This window comes from Calypte anna, chromosome 3 (assembly GCF_003957555.1).
Source record: "Calypte anna isolate BGI_N300 chromosome 3, bCalAnn1_v1.p, whole genome shotgun sequence".
Taxonomy (NCBI): domain Eukaryota; kingdom Metazoa; phylum Chordata; class Aves; order Apodiformes; family Trochilidae; genus Calypte; species Calypte anna.
The window spans coordinates 39,367,018-39,394,238 of NC_044246.1; the positions used below are offsets into that span (position 1 = coordinate 39,367,018).

Genomic DNA, 27,221 nt, shown 5'->3' on the forward strand with positions numbered 1-27,221 from the left:
TTTTTAACCTAGACTAAATAAGACTGTATTGCAAAACAAGGAAATAGATATGTATGTTCCTTTAGCCCCTGGAAGAAGCTGTTATCTCTTTAAATGCATACCAAAAGAATACATTCAGTTGCAATTCCTGGCCCACAGTCATCAGTGGGAGTGAAATTACAAAATCAGTCCCTAGTATATACTTTAAGTCGATCTTACAGAATATAAACCTTTAAGGTATTGGCATTTTGTCTGTGGGAATAGTGAAATTGCACCGAGTGTCCACCAGCATTTTTTGAGGGTGGTAATTGCAGGGATTAATCCTGGTGCTGTTTCCTAATGGACTTGCTAGATGCAAAGCTTTATATTTGAATTGGCTGCAAGAAGCCACAATACTGTACACTGTGTACAGTATATTATAATACATTATACCCTAGGTTCTCTTTAGAAATAGGCAGCAAGGAAAAAAAACAAAACAAGTCAAAACACAAGTTGCTACAAATCATGACTTTTACAACAGGGATCCCAGTGTCCTGTTGGAACAGGAATGTGTTAAGAGAAAGAAAATATGACATTTTGCAGCAAACAACCTCCTGATCTCAACAGGTCCTATTTAAAAAGTACTTTTTGTTCACTATATATGTTGTTTTTACACGCTTGGGTGCTGTGTCTGCCCGTTGTTTCAGAGCTTGGGGCTTTGGTACATCCTTTTAAACTCCAGGCGTTCCTGTAGCGAGAGTTGACATCGGCTTCATTTACTGATATGTATTTGTGAAAGTGCTTAGGTGAAGATCACAAATATGCGCAGTGCAGCTATCTAGTTCTGCAAGTTTAATCCAGAGTCCCTGAAAGTTTCATTGTGTCCCTATGCAAATGTATTTACATAGGAATGAGTCTTGGGTCCTTTAAAGAAGGCAACAAAGTTGGAAGACTGAGGCCAACAAATAAATGAAAGTTTCTCTAAATCCATTGGATAATAGAGGCAGTGTTAAGGCTAACCACAGTGTTGAACTAAACAGAGGGATTACTCCTGGGTTTTGCATCAGTTGTTTTCTGCCGGGTGGCCTCACTTGTCAAAAAAAAAAAAAAAAGAAAAAAAAAAAAAGGGAAAAAAAAAAAAGAAAAAAAAGTTTAACGGGCGAACATTCACATGGCACATTGAGAAAAGAAGCATGCTTAATTCCATCAAAGCTCAGAAATCAGTCATTAATTTATTCTAACCTCCAATTGTTGGTCATTTGTGAAACATCTGGCCTTTAAGTCATAGGAACCTAAACATAAGTACAATGTGAGTTCTCCTGAAAACGGGAGTGGGGTGTAGCGGGGGTGCTGTGTTAGCATATGTATGTGAGCACGGGCGCACGCATGTGTGTGTGCTGCACAGGTTGCAACCAACACTTAATTTAGGAGACTTTGAAACATTAAAATGAATTCTTCAGTTAATTCACTCTCGAAATTAAATTATTGTTCATTTGCATCTTGGAAAAGTTCTGCCATTCAAAGGAGTCTCTTTCTTCATGGTGCGTTAACAGTTAGATATTTAGCAATCTTGCAGCTTGCTAGTCAGAAATATTTTCAAATGAAGTTGAAATTTGAGATAGAAAATGTATAAAAGCTTTCGGGAAAGACATACCCTATTTTCCATATGGCTAAGTAATTGTTATGATATTTGTTTTAAAGCTGGACTTAGACACTCCTGACTGCCCTCTAATTTGATATGGCTGGTCCCGGCGATTCTTCTGGAGGAAACTTTCATAGTAGAATGCAGTGAAGGAGATAAATAATTTTGCAGCTATAAGCACATTGCGAAGTATAGAAAATAATTCAGTTGCCCTTACTGTTGGGTGGATAACAGTCTTCAGGTTATTTGTCTCTGCTAGGAGTTGGAACCTGAGTGAAAAGGAACTGAGTGATTAAAAGCAGATTTGAAATAAAGGTGCTACCTCAGAGATGGCAAATTCTGCCTTCTATTAAGCTTGAAATAACACCTGCTATTTTACATACTCAGGGCTGGAAGGTTGGTTTTAGTTAGGGAGGGATACAGCTCCTGTGATGAAATCCATGTGTTTCACGTAGACATAGAATGAAATTAGATTTTTAATATGATGGAAAAATTTAGGTTTGTCAATTCATGTGGCTATGGGAGACAGAGCTTTCTGTCTTCAGGAATTTACCTGCTTGTATTCTTTTTGTTTTTAAGGGCCAGGGTTCCCTCTTTGGCCTGACCATTTGTCTTTCTTGATCAACAGAGGCTGGCTGCAGCTCTAAGGCTGTTTTAACAGACATAATGATGCTATCCAAGTGCATGATAAAAAGAAAGAATTTTGAAGGTTTTGTATAAAGCAGGTCCTTTCCTTGTTTATCCTTTCCCCCTTGCTAAGTAAATAAATCTTTAATCCCCATTCCATTGTGAAATTTACTGTATCTGAATCTAGACCATTGTAAGTCTTTTCAAGTCGGGTTTTATCCTCCCCTACTACAGGGATGTCTGCAATTTTAGTAGCCTGACAGACATTATTAAAAAACCAAAACAAAACATTGAGTAAATTAGGAGTGACTTAATGTATTTGGATTTTAGCTTTTGCTTTTACCTGCCATAGTGTGGCTAACATTTAGCACCATGAATTTGAAGTGCTTGGGAATCCGTGGGCACTCACATGTTGCACAGTGCGTCTATGCCTGTGCCCATATGCAAGACCCACCAGCACAATACTTAAAAACTCACGTTTCAGCTTAGTTAAAGCCCTCATTTCCGAAGCTATGATGTCCGAAGGACTGGTAGGAGAGTGGAGATGAGAGGGGGGAAAAAAAAAAAAACATCTCTTTAAACAGCTTGTGAAATGTAATGTTTGAAATGGTTCTTTGAGAACGTGCAGATTATGGCTTGTGTTGTGACTCTTTCCAGCTCTCTGGGAAATGAGCGGTTGACATTCTTTTGGGTCATCATCCAAGATAGGAGGGCAACCACAAGGATTTAGCAGATAAATTCATCCAAAAAGACCTTTATCCATTTCATTGCAACTTGCAAACGTTCATGTCGAATAGCAGCATTAATGTAGCCCTTTTAGCCCTTCAAAGTGAGCCTGATGTTAAAAAAAAAAATAATAAAAAAAATCAAATTACTAAAATGATAACTTCTTTAGGTCTTCTAAGAGGTAATTCATTATTTACATAATTCTGGAGCATAAGCCCATTCTTCCTTCAAGAGGCTCCAAAATAGAACTGGGGATCTTACACGGTGAAAGAATCTCTTTTGAATTCTCATCAACTGGATCTGTCTCAACTTCATTTCTAGCTTACTCTAAACAGTGCAATTTAAATTAATTTCTTATCTTGTCTTTTGAAGAAAACTAGCAACATCTTTAAAAGATCTTATTGTTAAATGCTGCTCAGAGTGTATTTTACTTAGGGAGTTTGTGTTCTTTTCTTTATTTTAACTTTATGCAGCTGGGTGTCAGACAGTATGGGTGTTGACAGGCAGACAACAACTACACATTAACATAGGTGATTATGAAATAAACGGAAAAAAACCAAAAACTTTTTGACTTGAACTCAGATGATACTATATAAGCTGAATGTGCAGGCAAGGTTCCCACAATGCACTGTGAAAACCTAGGCTAACAACCACCCCGCTGCGTTGAAAACCCCCAAAAAAGACAAAAGCACAATGAAATAGAAAGCTTACCACCGGTAGCTTTCAAAACGACAAACTAGGCAAACTATACATCTCCACCACTCCAATTTTGTCAGAATGCTAATGAGCTTGCTCTGATCTTTACTCGGCTTCCCGTGTTTTCTACATCTTCAAGGACCACATGGCGCTAGCAAAATAAAGACAACTAAATGAGAATTTCGAATGCTTTTTGTGTTAGGACCTGGTGCCTTTCAGTTGACGCACTCGTTGAATATTCTCAACTTAAAAGCGTACAACAGGGGGCTGGGTATGAACTTTTTAGCAGGGGGAAATTTGTACAAAAGTAAATGAGTGTGATGAGGAAAATATGAGAAAAATTTCTGATTAATTTCCACTCTATAATATCAATGACACCTTCAGCCCCTCTCATACTCCTCTAACAAGAGATGCTGATAAAAGATGAATGATTCTGTGTTGTTCACAGTGAATGTTTAGTGGTTTTTTAATAGCAGCATTCTACATAAAAGGCACCAGGAAGTACTCTGCATTAGCAGTTGAGATCACTAGTTAATAGGATGATGTCTTTTAGCTTTTGTCACAAGATTATTAGAAAGGATGGGTTTCTGTTCTCATCCCAGCATACTTTGGAGTGCTTGTTGAGTACAAGTGCTAAAATACAGGTTTCTCGGTATTGTTTTGCATGCAAAGTAAAAGCTCTTTTAATGCAACACCTTTTACTTTTTTTACCAGGTGATTTTTGTCATTGATCTCTTATCTGCCCCCTTTAGCTGTATTAATCACTTGGAGTGGTCTGCTTCTCAATGGGGGATTGATGATGCATGCGTGTATAGATTCACTGTCAAAAATAAATCCCTTATATGCTCCACACCTTTACAAACCTGATTATCAAGCCATATTTACCAGTCTGTGTTACACCATCTTGAATGCTTCGTACTGGAGTTGTCCAGACCGTAACACAAATTCACACTGGGGGAGGGAGTGATAAACTAGGAGGAGGCATCCTACTCCCTAAGCCAAGTTTTGTCTTTCATAAACAATGGAATTCACAATTCTCTTTGTAATTCTCAAAAGGAAATGCAGATTTGTATTCACCAGTGTCAGGGCTTGGGGAGGAAAATTAGGAACGTTCGGTTTTGCCTGAGAGATGAACTCCATTTAAAAATTGTTTTTGTCACCGTCTTCAAGCTCACAAGCAGCCAGTGTGAAAATACTGGTGCATATACATAAGGAGATAGGGAAATCACTGGGGTCTCTTCATATTTGCCTATCTTTCATATCTTATGGAAATCAGAAAGAGTGAATTAATAACACTATAGTTTTAATAGCAGTTTTCCAGCCTTGCTTTCCCTGTACACCGCTGTTTTGCTTAGCTCAGCATGATTAATCTCAGATGAACTGAACACTTGCCAAACCACGAGGTGGTAGAGAGTTGTCCAACCATATTGTGAAAGACAAAGATGCACATGCCGAAGCACAGCAAGAGAAAGGACAGTATAGCAACAGCAGTTCTGGCAAGATAGAGAATTTAAAGGTAGTGCTGCAAACATCTTTATCTTTTTACATTTAGCATAAAAAGCAAGGGAAAGCATCGCAAAATAAGTAGGTGAATGTGTGACCCTGGTTTTTTTTTTTTGCTGGTGCCAGTGTGTGATCATTCTCTATTGCAAACACCTAATGATAGGAAACTAGAATGATATTACTAACACCAATTCATGTTGAAAAGAAGGGTTTTGATACAGCCACAAGAGTCAGTGATTGTTATTGTGCCATACTAGCAGTTCACAAAACCATGCACTGGTAGTTACTGGGATTTTTTTGAAGCAAAGCAGTATTTTAAAGCACTTGACAGTGTGCTTCTCTCTCTAATGTTCAGGAGTGTTAACTTGCAGCCAGGGTTATGATAATGGCAGTTTTAGCAACTACTTAAACCTTGGGTGAAAGAATTGCAATGATGTTATGACTGGAGTCGCATTTGCAATATGGTAACTGTGATTCTATGTTGTATAAACACGTAACTTGATGGACCTGAAGCACCCAGGGCTCTGTAGAAAAGCTTTTAGTACTGAATCCATGCAGTGCTAAGCCATTCATTAAAATTTGTTAATGCAAATAAACTGGCACACTAGTAAACTGTTTTTCTGACATCAGTCTTCAAGGTCCACAAATTTCTGCATGAAGTACTGGTTTTGTAGTTGCCAGAATCATGCATTTTATGAACAGCTGAGGATTTCTTGAGTTCTTGAGGCTTCTCAACCTTTTTTCAGTTTCCTTTCTGTCATGCTGCCTCCTCAGTCTCTTCCTGGCAAACTTTTTCCTCTCCCATCTTGATGTCTTCCCATTAGCAGTTCTTGTGAAGCAATCATGACTTGTCTTTGGTAAAGGAAGACCATCTGGCCATCCTTTTCCATGTACCCATCATTTCTACAGATGAGGAACTGTCACCATGCCAACAATGGAGTCTACAGTTCTGGCTCTGAATTCACCACATCTCCTCAGTTTTAATTCTGTGCATTGGTAGGTAGCAGTTCCCAGGAAGGAGACCTTTCAAACATCAGATGTGGACAGTGTGCATGTTCAGCCTTCCCAAACCAAGTTCATTAAATCAATAAAGCAGCTCAGCATCAATAATGACCACATTTATGGGTTTTTTTTTCTCAAAGTAACACAGAATTGCCATTGGTTGGAAGGACTGACCACATGTTGGCCTCCTCTCCGTGTTTCCCTGGCTTGTAGCTTCATCATTGCCTTAAAAGAACCTATCAACAAAGTACTTGAAGCTAGCTTGAAGAAGAGAGCCTGAGCACAGGAGGCTACTCTGGGAGAGCCCTAGGCACTATGAATAGACTTGTGAACCTTCCAGAAGTCTTGCAAGACCCAACAGACACTTGCTTCTTTTAACTGATTTCCATCTTTCTTTGCGGTATGGCAGTATAAATGCTCTTTCATGTGGTAGGCATAGTTTTTGGCTTTATGCCTGGAAGATAGCTTTCCCTACCATCAGTGCCTGTCTGTAAAAAAGAAGGCAAGGAGAAAGGCTCTTTGGTCACCCTGGGCCTTGTTGTTTTTTCATGGTTTTCTACAGTTTACCACGAAAAACACCTCCTCTTCTGTCAAACCTGGAAACTGTGGAGTTCCAGGTTACCTCATCCTAGATGAACTTGCCCAGTTAGCCCTGGGAAACTTTGGATCCCAGAAGTACTAACCTGCCAGCTCCCAGTATGAGTAGGCAGCTTCATTAACACCAGTACAAGGTCACATTCAATCCCAGCCATCTTGGGTTAAGTTCAGCCCTGTCCTTTAAGGAGGTAATTTTATACTGTCTACCACCCCTTCCCAGCCCTTGTTCTGAAGGAAATAAGGCAACACTTGGTAAAAATGTGACAATATGATGCCTAATAGAGCACAATCCAATTGCTTTAGTGTTAACCGGTCTCTCACTTCAGAATCTTACCCAGCCGTCACTTCCAAGTAAACAGGCAACTGGTATATGGAGCAGTTGTGAGCCATAGAGGAACTACCATCATTCATAACAAAACATTCAACTCTGCAGGTCAACCAGCAAGCATAATGGTTCATCTGCCAGAACATCCTCTCTTTCTTGGTGAATTTCCAAGCATGAACTACTGTTTCTTCCATAGTGTCAGAGGTTTGAGTCTATCCGTATTGAATCTCCTCTCTTGTTGCCTGAGTTTTGGGCCACAAACGATACGCCTTTGTGGTCTGGATTGATGGTCCCACATTTAAAATATATTTGTAATCTTTATCAAGCCCAGGCATTCTGTTTCTGTTGATTTTCTGATGTTTTCTAGTGGCTGCTGTGTTGACTCGTCATGTAGAGAAAATCAGCAATGCTTCAGGCAATTTTTCTTTTGTGGAAGTTTCAGTCCTGTGATAATTTTAGGTTGCCAAGACTGCAGGCCACAAGTGTTTGTCTTCCTGTGAGTCAGTCCCACCCCAGGTAGAATAAATCCTCTCACGCACTGAGATGTGGTCAGAACCCTGACCTTCTGTTTACACAGCTCTCAAAATTTTAAATAGCCTCTCTGATTTATTAGATTCCAGAAACCAAAGAAATTAAGAAATTTCCTGATTGATATTAAGCTGATTTGATGTGTGCTTGTGATAAAGGCATTCCCTTGGCAGCAGCTCCATTTCCTTAGGGTTACAGGACTTTTGGGGGCACAATGCACAGCAATGTAACTCTGCCTGGCAGATTCTTGGCAGTCGTTACCTACCTTTATGGGACTCCATTGTGTGGGCATCAATGTCTCCTTCTCAACAGCTCTCAGACAGCAAGTTAGTGGCCATGAATTTGCCTTTCTAATGTTCCTTAGGCATTTTCCCATCCAGTTTAGACTCAGAAAACTGTGCTAGGGATTTGTCTTCTAGATAACTTTCTGCGATGTCATCTGAACAACAGGTCCCATCCCGTTTATCTCTTGGTGGTTATTCTCATCAATTTTCAAGAATTATTAATAACTGATCAGGTCCTTGTTTAGTGAAAGGGAGAAATATTTTGGAAGAAAGATGAGCATGGCAATCTGAAATAGAAGGTGTGAAGCTCAAGGTGGAGCAGCTCATCTCTTCATGCTGTGGAACGCCTACTGCAGGGTCCATTTTGACTCCAAGAACTTTGAAGAATTTTTTTAAGCAAAATTCTGAGCTTTTCAACAGAAAGTAGTCCTCTGAGAGCAGAGGAGAGTGATATTTCAGAAAGCAGGTTTCTTTGGGGATGCCTCAGTTTCACTTGGTGAAAAACTGTGGATCGGTGGTCATTTAAAAAGTCTTCACCATAGCTTTCAGTTGTGGTGGACACATTTTGTGGCAGGTCTCATGTAACTCTCCATTACAAGGAATACCTGTTGTGAATATAGGATTCTCTGCTTTAGTATTTGTTAGATTCAGTAACTCGCATTAAAAACAGAAGCTCATCTGTGTATAAGGTGTTGACCATGAGTGAGATGAGACTATTAAATTTAGTGGGAAGTATGCTGTTGTCTTCAAAAGGCATAAGATGTTCCATCAGCCTTTGTCAGTGGTGTGAAGTTGGTCAGCTAAAATATGTTTCTCGTCCCTTCCCACGGTTCCTTTCTGTAAAGCTGGGATTGCCAGAGTGGATCAGCTTTGTGGTGTGGTCCAGAGCACAGTGTCCTGTAGAGGGGCAGGTACGAGTTGAACTCAGGCAGAGGGAAGAACTCCACAGGGGCTGGCTACAGGCTAACTTGGCCCCACGGAATATTTCACCTAATCCCTAAAAATCAAAGGTTAGATCATGTCCTAAAGCAGGAGCATTCAATTCTGACCTCCCATGGTTTTTTGTTTGTTTGAATATTTATTGCTACAGTTTTGCCTTTCTATATTCAACATTCAGCCTGGTTTTAATACTTGCTGAGCTCTTAGTTTCAACATTGCCTTGTGGCAACAAGTTCTACTGGTAAATGTTGAGGCTTTGAGGAAAGATCATTCTTATTATCGGTTTTAAACACACCACCTTCAATTTCAGTGCATTTCCCCAGGTTCTTATGAGACAAGATGAGACACATCCTAGAACAGTTCTTTATTTGCTAATCATGTTCTCCTTTGGGTAAACAAGGCAAGCTGTCCGCTCGCTCCTAATGGAGAAACTCGTAAAAACTCGTCCCCCTTGATTGGGTGAAAGCAACTTCTTTATTCAGCAGGCCAATAAATAGAGGCGGCTGGGTATTTTTTTCAAGAGACCTTCCCATTAAATTTGTGGAATTTGCTGGCGTTTGGATGGTTCTTGGTGGTCACCTAGCTTCTGTCAACTAACAAACAGCCCGGAAAGAGGAAGGAGCAGAGCGAAGTTGGGCGGTGTGTGTCGTTATTTGCCCCGCTCTGGTTCCCATGCGCTGGCATTCTCCTGCTGGCCTCTTCACCCAAGTGTGTTGAGTGAAGAAAGCTTCTTCTATTCTATTTTAAAACTGTGTGTAAACATCAGCAAATGGGTGAAGAATGGGCTCTGTCTTAAGTAGGTTGTTTTTCATGTAGTTCTGTTGAGGTAAAAGGGGAGACATGGGGAGTTTTCTGTGTTTAACCGTGACACCATGGCACACACTCTATACGCAGTGCAAATAAAATTTAAAAACAATTACTGCTTAAGACGGCATACAAAGTGATTTCTGTAAACCTGTTATTTCTTGCCAGAATGAATGAACTGGTTTGGGATGCTGATAGAAACCCTTTATTATTTATCTTCCACAGGTTGTAATTCATTTCTGCACAACAGCTAAATATATTCACATTTAAGGATTTTTAAAAAAAATACTAATCTGTTGGCTTATCTTGACAGTTTTACAGGCGCATAAAGTGTAGAGGAGTTGCTGTGTTCATCCATTTGCTCTGTAAACTGATCCTGTCCCTGCACGTTGCTGCTTTTTCTTCCTTTTAAGTGGTATTCACAGTGTTTTGTAGCATTTTCTTCTCTGTTTTCTTAACAATGTACAGTTTTACCATGTTAATCCATACTGAGTTTATCTCCTGACGAGCTGCCCAAACGGCTTAAAAATAATGGGTCTAATGGCACATATACATACTGATAGCTGGACATAAGGGGTGGATTTGGAAGTATTTTTTAGCAGGAAAGGAAAAAAAATATAAATTGTTTTTCCAAATTGATTCAGAAGAGACATTTGTCAAGATGTTTGTTATTTAAATATTTAAAAAATAATTAGCTTACTGTGTAAACAAAAATCCATTTGTAAATCCTGAAGAATGTGAAGGGAAAGGTATTTTAAAAAGACTGTCTGGAAGCTGTACAATGTTAAACTAGTCTTTTTTATTCTCAAAGATGGTAACATATAAACATGCTTGTAATTCTTGAGCAGTGTAGATGAAAATTGGCTCAAGTTGGTTTTGAATAACAGTCAAGAAAATCCTATTTGAATATGTGTGATGAACCACAGGAGAAATGAAAGAGGTTCGGGGTGGGGTTTGGGGGTTTTTTTGCTATCATTAAATTCTGTCTATCGTTATTTTGGATGTCATTAAAATTTTTGCTAGTAAGGGACAAAACCACCAAACTTTATGCTGCAGCATTTATTGAGTCCTGTGCAGGACCTATTCCAGTGCAGAATCACAACTCAGAAGTCAGTAGGAGTTTCTTGCATGTAAGGGTAGAATTTAGGGTCTTGTGCTATTCCAGGCTTGGTGTTGCATTCGTTCCTAATCATTGAGGAGGGTTCTGGTAGATGTCAAGTGAAGAGAAGAATAGGGCATGCATCCTTAACCACTCAAGCCAGACAATGAAATTAGAAAATGGCACTGAGAGTTGCCGTGAGAGAATTCCCCTGGATTCCTAGCAGAAGAATAAAACGAGAATGGATTGATTAAAAAAGGGGGGGGGTAAGAAAAAAAAAAAAAAAAAAAAAAAAAAAAAGACAAAAAGAAAAGGAAAAAAAAAAAAGAGCAGGAAGGAGGGGGGGAAGAAAATAAATTATAGAAACCTTGGCAGACTCCACCTCACCTCCTCAGAACCTATCTATTAATAAAGTCCAACATTAAAAGCTGTATTGTCTTTTTCCATAAAGGCACGTGTACTTACTGTTTCCTCTTAGTTTCTGGTTCTGCATTTTTCAAATCTCTTACCAAGCATTTTGCATGCGTATGATGTTTGCAGCACTACGCGCTCGTATTTGAAGACTGCTTTCAGAAGTCATTATTGAACTATAGGATAAAAAGGTATAAGCATAATTACATGTTAAAGAGAATAAATATGTTCTGCTAGATAGTTAACCAGGTGAGGTTAAACAAGATAAGATGAATTCTGGTCTTTTGAGAAAACTGACAGTCTTCATTTTAAGCTACAATGTAAAGTGCTTTATCCTGAGATTAGGTATTGTGGCAGAAGCTAAAACTGCCTTTTTCCCCTAACCGTGCCAGAATACAACCTCCTTTTCTTTTTTCACTAACAAGACTGCTTTACCACCACAGCCCACTCTAAGTAATTAAATCAATCCTTTGTACTTACCGTATTCTCCTCTAGTGACGGTACTAGATCTGATTATATGCTTCATGCATATTCAAAGTACGGCACTGACAGCTCTTTAATGAGCTCTTACTTAATCAGTACGAACAATGTTCATCTTGTTCTTTTTTTCCTCATGCATTAGAGCTAGGAACAGTTGGGGAAAAAATGAAACATCCAGCATTCATTTGAAAAATATATTGTACTTTGAAAAGTGTCTAAGCTGGGGAAGTTGCATTCTGCCCTTTAAAAGTCTGATGGACAAATTGGATTACTAGTATTGGATTAAATAACAAATGGTTAGAGGAGAAATGAGAAAAGCTCGCTGTGATCACAGGCTTTAATATTTTTTGTTACTTATAAAGCTGAAGGGGTCTTTAACCAGTTATTAAAGTCAGGATTAATTTGTAATGGTCCAACTTACTAGCTTTAAAAGGGTTTTGTTGTTGTTGTTGTTGTTTTTTATCGAAAACAATAGTGTAATGCATGTATTATGGAAAAAAATTTAAGTTTAAGATCTCCGAGCTATTTATGGATTTTCATCATCTTGTACTGGCTCAGATAAGGGGTTTGTATGCATGGGATCGATTTGGTCTCAAACATGTTTTTCACTTCATTTAAATAATCTGTACTGTATTTTTTTTTCCCTGAGAACAGTGTGGATATTTTCCCAATTTTAAATTTCAAGCATTTGTAGCAAGGCAATTAAGTACTTGTTTTACACTTGAAAAGTGGAAACAAAAACAACCCCAGGAGCAGCAGGGTTTTACAGAGTGAAACCATGTTGGAAAAAGGCTTTTTCTAAATTTTTTATTTAAAAATTCTAAATGTGAGTTTAGCTTGTAATATTGCTGCAGTAACAACATTCATTTTTCCTTTGTCGAGTGTTTTGTGTGCATCCTTCCACCGAGGAAAAAAATAATTTAAAAAGTAGTAACGTGCTAATGGCACTGTATTTACTGGAAAAGAGTTATTTAAAAATTTAATATATAGCAGTTCATCTTTATTTTGCTTGCATGGGAAGAATCTGTTTCAGCTTTGTGCACAAGAATTTAAAAGCTGACAGTCAACAAATAAAATATCAGCATCGACTGCTATTAATATTGCACACATGTGTCATTTCACTGATCAAAAAGGCCTTCGCCAGGGTACAATTGGCCTTTCTCCAAATTGCAAGCTTTTTCTCAGCTTTTTCTTTTTTACTCTTTCTTCTTTTGTTGCTGCCCGGGGATTTGTGCCTATCGCAGCCGATATCACATGACCGGTGTCAGGGCATCACATGGGTCCAAAGCGAATACAAAAACAGATTAAAAATTCTGTAAAAACAATCAAGACTTTGTTAACTCAGTTTTAAAGCAGCCTATTTTATGGATATTGTGTGTGCTTCGGTGTCAGGGTGGAAATATTTAAACAGGGACCTGTTCAGATCTGACTCGGCAGCTCCAAGCTCTACCTAGATCTTTTCTCGTTATATGGTGCAACTAACTTTATTTAGGAGGAATGCATTAATAGAAAGAAGCTTCTATCTTATGTTTCCATTCTTACACTGAGATTGCATGGCATGAAATTCAAATTCAAGCTCCTTTAAAACATTTCTGTCTCCCATTTCTTTTTTCAAAGCTGGCAAAATGAGATGCAGCAAGAGCTTGGCTTCATAATGGCATCTTTTAGCCACAGGTCCCATACCAACCCAAACCAAACAAATTTAGGATAATATATTGATTGAAATGTTACTATAGCCATGTATGTTTGCTTGCAAAAACTTTTTTTCACATGCTGTGTGATGATATCGTGTATCACAGAATAAACTTGATCATTATGCAAGGGGAAAAAAAAACACCTCTCCTCTTTTACTTGCCCTCTCCTCCAAATAAATTTCATCTACTCAGTGCATTTAAATGAAGGGTTTCTAATATTGATTTCATATCCTTCTAAAAGCAGACCCCACTAGATGGACTAATACAGCAATGCCTTTGATCTGTAACTTAACAGCAAAGTGTACCTGTAAGTTTTAATCCTCTTCAGAGGAGTGCTGAAGTGCTGAATATTATTGTAAATGCTATGGTCTAATATTTTATGCACAAAACCAGAAGTGGAGCATTTCTATGTGACAAATTTCTTCCTTTGTTGCTCCATCATCCAGGAGCTGGACCTTGCTTCTTCTGCTTGGAAAAAGGTTATAGGGTCATCCCTACTTTAGGGTGTTCTGCACTTCCCATCTTGCTGCTATCAGATTGTGTACCCTAAAAGCACCCTCTAGGAACAGTTTCATCAGCTAGTAGCTTCCCAGGGTGATAAGTGGGTATATGAAGGGATCTCACATCAGAAAGAAAAGCATGCCATACATCAGAACTTTTTCTTGTTATGTGAGTCTGCCAGCTCCATCCCAAGCTGACCCACTTCCCTGACCTCCTTTTACTTCCCTTGTGTGGATGTGCCAAGCCCACAGGCCACGGCAGGGGGACATGAGTTTGGACAAAGGCTGGTGACATTCAGGCATGCAGCAGAGTCCTAGCCAGGTGAGGAGGTGGTTCTCCATGCAGAGCTGGGCCTGCACACTACTGTAACGTTGGGTGTGAATGTGAGTGTGGCAGACATGTAGGTGTAAACACTTGAAATGCTCCCATTAAGAAACTAAGTTTTCTTTCAGAGAAAAACAGGGTTTTCAGGGTTTGTTTTTTGGTTTTTTTGTGTGTGTCTTTCCAGCTTCTGCTGCTGGAAATCACTTGTCTGCAGCTAGGGGTCCTATGGTTTAAGTTAAAAAGATATCTTCCTTGAGTGTACAAAACCTGTATCAGCAATTTCAAAACGTTTTACTCTCATCAAACAGGTAACTTCTAGGGCCCTAGAAGTTACCCCATCAGTGTGGGTGATTATTCCCATATTGCTTAAGCTTCCTGGTGAAGCAGTGTTGAAGCTGGGAGAAGTACTCAGAAGTCCCAGCTCATGCTCCTTTGCCACTATTCCAATCTTCTTCACAGATTAATTTTAACAGTAAAATATGTGAATGCTGTAATTTGATTAGGACCCTGTAGTCTTTGCTACTCAGCTCAACTTGAGAAATGAGAATGGCAGGTCAGTATAGAGGTACAGTCTCCACAAAGGACTTTGATGAGGTTTCTCCTAGTCTCCCAGCTCAGAGAGAGTGGAATTTGGCTGAATGACCCTGCTCCATGGAAAGGAAAGTCAGGAGCCTACTGAGCTGTTGTCTCTCTTTCCCCCACATGGCCTGATGGTATAGACATGGTAACTTAGAGATTTAGTCCAGTAGAGCGTAGCACTGCCTGAAGGTGAGCTCCAGAGGGTCCTGATCCTGCGTGGAGGCAATGATGGACATGAGCTGAGAAAAGGAATGCTAGTCCATGTGCATACACATGGGGGCCTGGACCACAAAATCATTCATGTTTGGGCAGATGCTCCCTTTGATTGCAGGCTGAAGAGAAGTTCTATCTAGCTTATCATCTGGAATAGTGGCTTTAAGCACAGACAAGCTGAGCAGGTGCCTGTGCCTTGGCCAAGGGTTCAGGATTACCATCTCTGCAGCTACCACACCATCCTGACTGGAATCCTGTGCTGGAATGGATCTTGCCCACAACAATTATTTTCATGTTTGAAGACCTGTGATGACCAGACATCTTTTAGTAGCAAGGTGTTCTGTTTGGGTTTTTTTTCACTGAGAAAATCCCACCAATATAGTTCTCTCATAAGAATTCAAAAGATGCAATGCTTTTTAAAAGGTGTTTATTAGGTCAGGGTATCAGTGTGATAAAGAACACTGAAATGTATGCCCATTGTGGCTGCTTTCAAAGATCTATTTATGGAGGAAGAAGAATTGGATGGAACGACTTACAGTCATATGATATTTTTATCATTACGCCTTGTATTGCACAATCACGTTGGAGACCTGTACTCCAAAACCTAAAATGAAATATGTAGCCCAAATTATGAAATGTCATGTAAGTAATTAAATTCTTTTGATTGCAGGAAGAAACACAGAAGAAGAAGAAGCTATGATGCAGGAATGGTTCATGCTGGTTAATAAGAAGAATGCCTTAATAAGACGGATGAACCAGCTTTCTCTTCTGTAAGTACTGATGGATACATGTATTTACAAAAGGATTATTTAGGGGAATATTTACCCAGCAGATAGATGCGAAACTGTTTTGTTTTCTTCCCATCAGACTTCAAAAATATCCCCTCAAAAGTGAATAGCGTGGATGATTTTTTTGGAACACGTGGAGAAACCTGTTCTTCTCATATTTCAGACTTGAAAATGAGAAGTGTGCAATGACACAAGATTAGCCAGAGCTGTGAAAAAAAAAAAGAAAAAAAAATTAAGCACAGTTACATTTTCAAAGACCCAGCAGTAGAATAAAATTACATTTTAGAAATGCACAAATAGATTTGGATTGTACCTCAGATGTGACAGGTGAAGACTATTCGGAAAGAGAGGAACATTTGTGAGTCACTACCTGCTTTGTAGAAATCCACAATCCCATCGCTACTTCAGCAGCACTGGGCTGCTGAAAGGATATTAGTGCATCAGTCATGGTGTGGTGATACCACCAATACTGCAGAGTAAGGGCAAGTTGCAAAGTAAGGGCAAATAAACTTTTTCTGCTATCACGAGCACAGAAGGGAGAAGACGCCGCTCGCTTTTAGAGGCGTCCTGCCCTCAGTGCTTCCTTTCCAGCTTCTCTTGCAGTCTGATTAGATTTCTTTCAGCAATGCCACCTAGTGTAGGCGCCTGCATACTTCCCTGGGAAGAGCCTGTGCTCACGGATTTCCTACCATGTCTGAACTTGACAGAAGATTCTACCTTCAAAATATTAAGCTTTCTAATCCCGTGTCTAATTTTCATTATTCAATAGGGCAGAATGTATATATAGGATAATACTTCCAGTGTCATATTATCTTGGTGAACAGGCTGATGCTGGTATTTGTTCATTAGATCCAGGGGAATGTTTTATACTTAGGACATTCCACAACAGCCGCTCCAAGGATGAATATGAAATAATTACGTCCTGTAGCACAATGGAGTTAAACTGACGGAATTAAAGCTGACACTGTAGGAAATGAAAAGGCCCTGTGACTGAATATGCCACCTGAGCAAGGTTTTAAGTTTGTGTATCATTTGTTTGGAGTAGCTTAAAGTTAAAGAGAAAAGTCAGTTACGAGTCCTAAAATCAATGTAAGTTAAAGGTTCTTTTAAGCGTTTAATGATTTAGTAATTAACATATTGATGAACTTTTGCAACTTGCCTAGGGAAAAAGAACATGACCTAGAAAGGCGCTACGAACTGCTGAACCGGGAGCTAAGAGCAATGCTTGCTATTGAAGGTAAGAGCAATGCTGGGTACCAAAGGAAAGAAAATGTGTGCTGTCAAAGGCAGCTACCTGCAAGTATCAAAGAAGGAGGCTTTTCTGAAGCCCAGTGAAGAATTAATGCTGGTATTTACATCATCTCAAGTGACAACACACAGCAAACACACTGGGTCCACACTCCCACTCTTAAATTTTATTTGGGGAAGGGAGTAGGGGTGGGAAGGAGTCAAAAACATGGGACGAAGAAATACGGTCTCCTCAGAACAAACTTTGAAAACAAAACCATGAGGAGGTAAAGAACATTTGTCTGGGGTTTATTATTTCTTGTTGTGGTAGCGCTCCTCTAGCTTTCCTGCGGCATTGGGTGCTGCAGAAAACAGACGGGGTGACCCGCAGAAGGAAGCCTTTTGATGTTTCAGATCTGTTTTACAACAGTATCTCACTGGGGGAAAAAAGTCTCAGATTTGGTGGTAAAAACACTACGTCTGCCAAGTAAATATTTCATCACAAGCAGCACCAGGATTAGTGCGATCCTTTGCATAGGTTTTCTCCCTTCCCTGCACCTCTCCCGAGTTTAGTCACCTTACCTGAATGAAAACTCATGGGGAGATTGACACACGGGATAAATGAAACAATTGCATCCTTTCCATAGGGCTTTCAAGTGAATTGTACAATAATCCTGGGGATGATTCATAATAAAAAATAAACATCCAGATAGCTTAAACCATTGCTTGCATTATTTTCTTCTTTAAATATCTTAAGTGTTTTTTAATGCTGCACTGCTTATACCTCTCAGTCACAAATGCTGTCTTATAGTTCAAAGATGTTTGCTTAAAAGTTAATCCTTTGGGCTCCGTAAAATGGACCTTTTGTCTAATCAATGCAAATTGATTTTGCTATTCTGTATTGACCTCTCAACCCTTTGACTGTCCATGGTAATTTCTTTCTTCACCTGATAAGGTACCTGATCCATAATAAATCAATTCTAATTAGTTTGGAGACTTCACTGGGAGCATAAGTTTGTAGGAAAAAAGCAGCAGGTTTCAGGTAGTTTTATGTATCTCTCCATCTGTGGTTATGTTTTTTGCATAAGATTGTATTCACTATATTCTTGAATAAACTTGAGTGATAAATATACACAGTGCTTTCTGCAGAGACAAGCCAGTTTAGTTGGGAATCATACTGATGAAATATTTAAAACATAAAACACTGTAAGAGCATGGAGGAGTTAAGAGATACTGGATTTAAATCCAAAATTTTAATGTTTAATTGCATCTTATGTTCTGCTGTCTCAGAATGTCCTAGCAGCAGCCTTTTTTCCTAGCAGCCTCTGCCACTCACATACTGACTTGAACAAGAATCTGTCCTTTTGTAATTTCTCTTTTTAAGTTTAAGGAGAGATGCCAAAACTCAGGAAAGTATTTTTTGTTTGGTTGGTTGTTGTTGTTGTTTGGGGTTTTTTTTGTGCTACTGGTGTGTGGTAAGAGGGGCTTAGGGAGAAAACATAAGTGCAGGAGAATTTGGGGTTTTTTGGATTTTTTTTAGTTATATAACAAAGTCAGCATTTTGACCCTCAGTAAGATTACTAGTCTGCTAGAACTTTCAGCAGAACTCTCCTTTTACCTAAAAAACATATCAAAGGAGAAACTCTCCCAATAAGACACCTGTGGAGAGTCAAAATACACATTTGTGACACCTCACCTCTTGATATGTGTATCAGTGCCTGTTACTGTTTCCTGTGACCAACGTGTGCTGGGGTGCAAAGATGCATTTTGGGGGAAAAACCAGTAAAAGCACAACATTTATAATATGATTTCCCCAAAGAAGCATGGGCTGCTCGAACATCCCAGCACTGTCTGCTCCGAGGCCATTTACCCAACTGTTAATGAGCACTTGGGCTCTCTGAAAAAGTTGAAAAGACAAATCTCACTTTTACCCACACCAATTTGAATGGGCAGGAGAATAATAAATATATATATACACACAACAGGATGGGGCCGGTTTGTTTGTCTAAAAGAAAAGCAGAACACACCAACCCAAACTGAAACTTTAAAAAAAAAAAAAAAGGAAAGTCTTTGAAAGGTGATAATTACTGTTTTGGTAAATTGCTCTAACTCTTCCACGCGTGACTGTTCTGTTTAAAAATCTATCAACCAATTTACTTAGCTAGCTGATGACAGAAAAAAAAAAGTAAAAAAAAAAAAAAAAGTAAGAAAAAAAAAAAAAAAGGAGAGAGAGAGAGCCATGCAGAAGATAGCAGCCTGCTGATGGCAGATAAAGGCGGGTTACTGGCAGCCGGCCTGCCCTGCCTGCACAGGCAGCGTGTGGGCAGCGCTGGCGTCTGGAGGTGCTGACCATTGTAGTGTTCAGTGATGTGGAGACAGTGTCCTCTTAGCCAGCCACTAAAATGGAGGCACAGGCAGCTGAATGGCCTTTTGGAGTGTTACGGCACTTCACGTGGAACACATGAATAACCCTGGGTGGTAAAAAAAGGGTTACTCTTCCCCCCCACCCCCCTCCCAATTTAGCCGTAGAGATAAGAAAGAGAGAGTTAATGCGCTGTCTTGGTCCAGCTGGAAAGTGTTCCTCTCTTGCCACTGCCCAGACTGCTCCGACCTTGCCTAATACACCAACGAAAAGACAGGCTTCTGGGTTTGTGTTAACCTGTGCACAAGGGGAGGCATTTTGGCTGGCTGGCTGGGAGCTGCACAGCTCATCTAAACAAGGTGCTGCATTTCTCAGCCTGATCTTCACCACATCCGCAGCTGAGTGGCAGGATGCCTGACTTTCCACTACCTTTCCTCTCACTCTTTTCTTTCTTTCTTTCTTTTTTTTTTTTCATTGGAGATTTAATGCCTCCTTAGAAAAGATACGTTCATTTTTGCACACCTTGGGGTGGTGTGTTCATTTTCTGCCCAAGAAATGGATCTTCTTTCGGATTTTGTACATCTTGATTTATTCTTGGCTTATAGTTTGAAGTGGGTGCTCTTCTAAAAGGATTTATGCATAGGTTCACTATTTTTGTAGTTATGGTTTATATGATAAGCTTTTTATATTTAAAATCAATATGTAATCCTGTGGAGGAGCTTATCCTCTAAAACCCCATTTGTAAATCTATTTTAGCTTTGTTACACCGCACAGCCACAGTATTCCATAGATTGATTAGGTTCAGCAGCAGAATCCTATCAAATGGCCTGCTCTGATGATGATGCAAACTCTTTCAGGATTGCTAGTTGACTGGAACTAAAGATAAGACCTGACTGCAATCCCCCAATGTGCTCTTTACAAAACTAGTGTTAATTTTCATCAAAGTGCTGGGCTTATTTATTATAGTGGCGAGGTTGAAGGTTTTACTACGAGAACTTTCGACCAGTTCTATTAAAGCATTTCTATGGGAACTGGCCGCCTGTTTGCTCAAAGTAATTATCAGTTGAACTGGGGGGGGGGGGAGGGAAGACAATATGAAGTCAATGAAAATGAATAATTGAAAAACATTTCTACTTTAATGTGAATTTAGCAAACTCTGTCATTTTAAAGTGCCCGTCGCAAGTGGTGGCACGGGCGGCTTTAGCTTTCAACACTTTTAGCTCATATACAGCTTCAGACCTTAATCCTATTTTTGTCTGGAGTGTAGCTTTTATAACAGTACTATTCTGAAATCTTCAAATTAATCACAGCCCATATTGTAGCTTCCCAGTGCTGCAGTCAGCCTGGGCATCTATATGTGACAGGTGTTATAGGTAATCCTGGCTTAAAAGGCACAACAGGTAGGAATCAAACTTGAACACAGCTGCTTTTTTTAAACATAGGGATGCTTCCTGAATCTGCTGCCTGGCAGTACTTTCTTAGGTAAAACAAAATTGCAGTGTAATCGCATATAAAATACTATTTAAATACTTTGAGCCAGTTCCTTTTTTAACCAATTGCTACTTGTCAATAGATTTACTTCAGGGGGTGCAGAGAAAGGCAGACTCTTTTTCTGGGAAACAGAGTACAAATGCAAGGGAATGTCTCTGCTAGAAAGTTTTCCTGTGGTGTATTTCAAGCACTAATAATAAGCAAGTGCAGAAGAAAACCCCAAACACCCCAGTTTTGTTCCGTGAAGTCGTAATACTATGCTGTTTACTCACAGGGCTATAAGATGGGGCAATAAAACCTGTAGCTCCTAGAAAAGGACTTAACAGAGGAAAAATAGTAGTGAAGGACTGAGTGAAACCTGTAGTGAAATATTGTGACTGTTGTGTCCTTTTTCAAAAGCTAAAACTGCTGCTGAAACAGGAGAACTAGGGGATGAAGGGGAAAAAAAAAACCACAACCAGCCAAACCAAACCAAGCAAAAAAACCAACCAAAAACCGCAAGCAAAACTTTAAAAATAAGAGCTTTTCAACTAAGTGAAAACCATCGAAACTGCGAAATAATTAAATTGAGGCCGAGTAGAGATAAGGGTTTTCAGGTCCTTTTTCATCCAGAGCTTCCTGTGCCCAGATTTGCCGGGGAGCCAAAGTCGCAGGAGCAGGGAGAAAGTTAACCTGAAAGTTGGGGGCCACGTCTGGGGGAAGCAAATCCACACGAAATTCTCTGCCACGTCCCTCTTCTCCTGTTCTGCCCAGCTCGCTGCTGTTGCCCTTCTCACGACGGGGTTTGTCACGCCGAGATTGCATTGCACTCGCGGGGGCTTTATTTGCGTGGGTAAAACCCTCTGGTTTTGGGAAGCTCTGAGTCGCAGAGGTGCAGAGCCGTGTGTGTTTTAAATGGGTCGAACTGAAAGAACCCTCCTCAAATAAGCAAGGAGCGGTGGAAATGGAGAGACCGCCTTGAAAATTAGCACCTAAAAAGCCTGCTATCTAAATCAAAGCAGCTTTGCGGCGGGAGAAATGGCTTAGACTTGAGAGTAATTTTGGCTGGTAGCTTGAGTTCTTGTGTACACCTGGAAAATTATTTCCTTAAGAATGGTGACGGGGGAGCAACACACATTGAAAAATGAAAACTAAAGTAAAAAAGGAAGAGAACGAGAAAAAGAAAGATAGAAAGAAAAACTCGCGGGAAGTTTGGGCAGTGCCCTGCCAGGCCGATGCTGCGGGACGGGCTCTGTGCCGCTGCACCGAATACCTCCCGTGTGTCTTGGCCTCTCCCAAGCTTGGCGTGGCAGCTCACACGTGTCCGTGTGGGTTTCCCTGCGTGCGGGTGGACCCGTAACTTGCCCGTGGGCCCAGGCAGAAGGCGAGGGCGCGATAAAAGTGGTGATACATTCCTGCCTTTCCGCCGCTCTCTCAACCATTATTGCATGATGATGCATCTAATTTTTAATTTGTAAATACAAGGCCGAATTCCCTCTAGCACCACTTGCTTTCATAAAGCTTCTGAGCAGTTTGCTGTCTTGAATAAATTTGGCTTTGGAGGGGGGTCAGGGGGATTTGAACCACCGCATTCTTGCGGGGTTTGTGAAGATTCACATGGTAACCGGTGGTGAGCATTGTTCGGGTTATCTGAATAAGCACCAGCCATGTGAGTTTTAACATGATCGCCCAGGGCAATGGAGAGCGCGGGGAGAAAGCCAAAAGGACTCTGCACCCTCTCTCTACCCTTTGCCACCGGGAAGGAGGAGAAGGAAGAGGAGGAGGACACCGCCGGGCCGGTAGCGATGGCTGCTCCCGGTGGTGTTGAGTTGTTGTTGGCTTTTTAGGTTCGATTTTTTTGTTTGGTTTGGGTTTTGTTGTGGGGGATTTTTTGTGTGTGTGTGCCGGTGTCCTCTTTCCCTCCCGCTCCTCATTTGTCCTGCTATCTCCCTCATCATCTACTGCTCCTGCTTTTCATTGTTTACCTTCTTAATGAGGGAGGCGGGGAGGGCTGGGGCTTGACTGACAGCGACAAGCCCTTACGGTCTGGCTCGGAGAGCCGGAGGCTGCGGGGCGGCCCCGGGGGGCTGCGGCGTGCGGGACCGGGGGCTCCACCAGGCCGGGGAGCGGCAGGAAAAAACCCTTTGGGAAAAAGCGAGGCGGTCCCGTCCACTGCTACCCGCCAGCGCCGGGGCTAAAGGCAATATTCCCTAGCAAGTGTATTTTTTTTTGTTTGTTTTGGGTTTTGGTGTTTGTTTTCTTTTTTTCTTCAAAGGAGGGGGGAAATGCTAATTACCCTATACCTGCCTTTTTTTATTTAAAAAAGTTACTGCGGAACATATGGTGTGCCCAGTGTGAGATTCCTCCAGCTGCTAAAGGCAGGCAAGGAGCAAAGAAAAGCCGAGTTTCAGGGAAGGGAGTTTTCCTCCTAGGAGGGGAAAGTTGGGAAAATGTTGCTGCCCGTCCAGGAAACACGGTCGTGGAAAAAAGAAAAGAAAAACAAAAAAAAAAACAGTAAAAAACCCTACACCCAAAAAAACCCCCCACAAAACCCCACAGCAAAAAAACAAACAAGAAAACGAAAAATAAACCCCAGACAACCCCGAGCTAGGTAGGCAGGGAGACAAAACACCGTCTGGCTGCTGAGGAGAGGCGGGATGTGCCGGGACATGGGGCCGGTGCGGTGGGGACCCGCTGCACCTTTCGGTGTCGGCTGCAGCATCTCACAGCTGTTTGTTGTTTTTTTTTTTCTCGTTTTTTTGTTGTTTTGTTTTTTTTCTGTTTGTTTGTTTGTTTGGTTTTTTGTCTCCTAGACTGGCAGAAGACCGAGGCGCAGAAAAGGCGAGAGCAGCTTTTGCTGGACGAACTCGTTATTCTCGTTAACAAACGGGATGCGCTGGTCAGGGACCTGGACGCCCAGGAGAAGCAGTGAGTGGGGTGAAAAGGAAAGGGGGGTGTGTGTGGAGGGGTGTTTTTCCCTTCCACGGTTCCCCACGGAAAGTTTGGGCCGAGTCGGTGGGCGCCATGGACCGTGAGGGACGGACGCGCAGCCTCTCACCGCCCCTCACCGTGCCTCTTGCCGCCTCTTTTCGCAGGGCCGAGGAAGAGGACGAGCATTTGGAGAGGACCCTCGAGCAAAACAAAGGCAAGATGGCCAAGAAGGAAGAGAAATGCGTCCTCCAGTGAGCGGCCTTCCCGCAGCGATGGCGAAATCGCAGCGCGGCTCTTTCTTACGTTTTTAAAATGCCGACATGAGACTGGGGAAAAAAAAATGTTTTGGAAAAAAAAAATTAAACTTTTTTCCATTTTGTTAGGCCGGATCTAGGCTGCGCCGGGCCCCTCTCCGTTGTTTTTTTGTTTCCATTCAAGCGAACTCTCGTTGTACCGGGGTTTTCTTGTGGGCTCAGCTCTCCTGCCGAAAGGGTTTGAAATGAAAGCGCCGAGACCCTGGGCGTGCGGGCGATGTCGGAGATGTGCGGAAGGAGCAGAAGAAATAAAGTCTGTCCTGGTTTCTGTAGCTAGAGGAGGGCTGAGTTTTGAAATAAATACGTTTTTGTCGTAATAGGATTAGAGAGGGGGGATGTAGGAGGAAAAAAAATCATTGGGAATGGTTTCATCGAGTCCTGCCATATGTAATACTTAATAAGCTACCTACATTTTATAGTTAGGTCAGATCCACCCCAGTTATTATTAAAAATGTGCTGTATTTACCAGTGTTTTATTTCAGCAGTTTTACATTTCCCCGGGAGTAGAGCTGAGCTGCCCTGGTTTACCTGGGGGGTTTCTCCCCTGGAATTAGCGCAAAGCCCAAGGAGCGGCTGCCGGCGGTGCTGAGCCCGGGGCAGAGCCTGGTACGGCCCGGCTCGGCTCGACCAGGGGCAGCGCGGCGCCTCCCCCCGCTCTCCCCACCCTCTCCCCCACCTTCCCCCCGTGTCCCCCGTGATCCCGGGCCGCGCTGCCCCTCCGCGTTATTTATTGCGCCCGGGCCGCCTCCCCCACCCCCGCCGCCCCTGCGCGGAGACTCCCCCCTCCCGAGTTACCCCCCCGCCCCGCCCGTGTGTCCCCACGCGTGTCCCGCGCTTTCATCGTCCCTTTGTGGAGCTCGTCTCGTTTATTTATTACAATATCTAGTCATATATAAAATTTTCAATAAAAGCCGAATCTTTCTTACCGTAACTGCCGCTTTCCTCTTTACCTGGGAAACTTTCTCCCTCTCTCTGCCGATCGCGGAGGGGGCCCGGGAAGGGCCCGACCCCGCGGGGGGGCAGGAGGGCTCAGCCACCCCGGGCCACCCCAGTCGCGGCTGCTTCGCCAACGCAACGAAACCCACCAGAAGGAAAAGTTTTTCGTTTCTTTTTAATAACAGGCAACTCGGGGAGGGGAAGGTAAAACTTTTCCCGGCCGGGCTGATGCCGCCGGTCGGCCGGCGCGGTGGATGGGCGGCCAAAGTCCCGCCGCGGCGGCGGGCTCTAAAGGAGCGCACCCGCGGGAAGCTGTGCGGGCGGAGGGGTCGGAGGGAGCACAAACCCCACCGAGATGCGGTACCGTCCCGGAAGGGACCCCGAGAGAACTCACCAACCCCCCCTCCCACTATCGCCGGCGGCTCCGGGTGCAACTGCTAACCACTGCCTGCCGCGCAGACCCGCTCCCACAAAATAAAAATTCCCCCGTGGAGGAGGGAAACGGCCGCCGGTGCCCGCGGGCAGTGCCGGCTCTGGGCAGGGGGACTGCGGGCAGCGCTGCTACCCGCCCGGGCGTTTGGTTCAGTGTGAAGTTAGGGAGGATGCGCGGAGCGGCCCACGGCGGGCAGGGGTAGCAGGCAGCCGGCTCTTCTGTCCCACTCTGCCCGCTCCCTAAAACTCAGAGGCTGGGAAGGGGAGGAGGTACGCTCCGTGTACTCCGCTCCCGCGGAGAGCAGCGGAGGTCCGGCAGGCGAGACGGTGACCAAGCCCGCGGCGCTGTCCGGGTGCTGCTGAGCCCCGAAGCCTGGGGCTGAACCCGAGGGGAGAGTTGGGGACCCGGGGAACGGGCAGGCATCACCCCCATTCCGGCGGGGAGGGTGGTTCTTATTTGTCTATAATGCGAAAAAAAGTTACCCAGCCCCCTGGTTGCAGGAAAAAATAACGATGTCGCCCTCCCCCCCCGTCTCCCGCTCCCCGCCTAGAAACCGGCCCCAAGAGGCCCCCCCACCCTGTGTCCGAACCGAGTCGCCCTCCCTCCCTCCCCCGCCCCTGCCGTTCCCCGCCGCCGAAGGGACGCGCAGCCCAGCCCCTTGTCCGCCCGCACCCCGCCCGGCCGCCGACCTTACCTGGGCACAGCGGGGAGGGCGCAGGCTCCGTCCTGAGGAGGGAAAGGGGGGGCTGGGGGGCAGCCAGCTCCGCGCCCTCCCTGCCCGCAGCCCCCGGCAGAGCCTGCGGGGAGGCGTCCGCAATTGGGGATTGGGCAACCGCGGTGGTTGCGGAGGCGTTGGGGAGGGCATAGATAACCCCCCTGTGTGAGGGGGGCACCCCCGGGGCGGGTTGGTGCCCGTCAGGACCAGGAAGGCCCCGGCGGGGCGAAATGATGGGAAGGCGGCGTGGGGGAGAGCAACCCGGCCCGGGATCTTCCCCGGCGGGATAGGGGCAAAACGCTGGGGGGGAGAGGTTCAAGGGGGGACGTACCCCCCCAGTCCTTCCTCCTCCTTGTTCGTCCTCCTTTTGCTTTTTGTGAATGGGCCGTGGCGCTTTTGTTGCGGGAAGAAGTGCCCGTGTCTCTGACTTTTGTGGACGAGCGCAAGAGCTTGTTAAATCTCCTTTTACTCCTGGGCCCACCGTTTCCTTCCCGCACGGATTAGACGGTTCCCTCCTCGCCCGCGAAAATAGAGGGGAAAGAGCAAAAATCTAAAAATAAAATTGGGGTGAGGGAGGTAGGGGGGAGAGGAAAACCGCGCTTTGGTCGGGGCCGGCGGGGAGCGCCTTTGAACATTAGCTCGCTTTCAGCTCCAACTGCAATTAGAGAGAGTTGATGTAGGGAGACCAACAAAAGCCGCGCACCGGAGCCCTCCTTCGAGGTCTGGGGCCGCTCCACCGCCTGCTTGGCTGCAAGGCCCCGCTCCGCGCCCCTCCGCCACGGCCCCGCTGCTCCGCGCCCTTTCCGCGCCTCTCCGCTCCCGCCACCGCTGCCGGGAACAAATCGGGCTGCGCGGAGCGGTGCGGGGTGGAACGGTGAGTCCCGTTCCCCCCGCCGCTCTCCCCGCTGCCCCCGGGGCCGCCCCCGCCTGCTCGTCCCCCGCGGCGCAGAGCAGCCCCTGAACTCAGGACACGCGGGGAAAGGTGCGGCCGCTGCTTTATTAATACTTTCAAGCACAAAGTTAGGGCGAGCCTTTAAACACTTGGGGGAGCGGGCTGGGACCCGCTCCCGCCAGCTCCCCCCGGCTCGCCACCGCTCCCGACACCCCCCCGCT

At 43.5% G+C, this 27,221-nt stretch overlaps 1 protein-coding gene across 7 annotated transcripts in view; it reads left to right on the forward strand.

The window, feature by feature from the left end:
* Nucleotides 1-24,955, forward strand: part of EHBP1 (EH domain binding protein 1) — a 221,909-nt gene extending 196,954 nt beyond the window's left edge. For all 7 annotated transcript variants that reach the window (XM_030448584.1, XM_030448583.1, XM_030448582.1 and 4 more), the window contains 4 exons: nt 15,603-15,702; nt 16,884-16,957; nt 23,593-23,707; nt 23,875-24,955. In XM_030448584.1, coding sequence (XP_030304444.1) covers nt 15,603-15,702; nt 16,884-16,957; nt 23,593-23,707; nt 23,875-23,965 — 380 coding nt within the window. In that variant the 3' untranslated portion in view covers nt 23,966-24,955. The remainder of the gene's footprint in view (nt 1-15,602; nt 15,703-16,883; nt 16,958-23,592; nt 23,708-23,874) is intronic.
* Nucleotides 24,956-27,221: the final 2,266 nt, after the last annotated feature.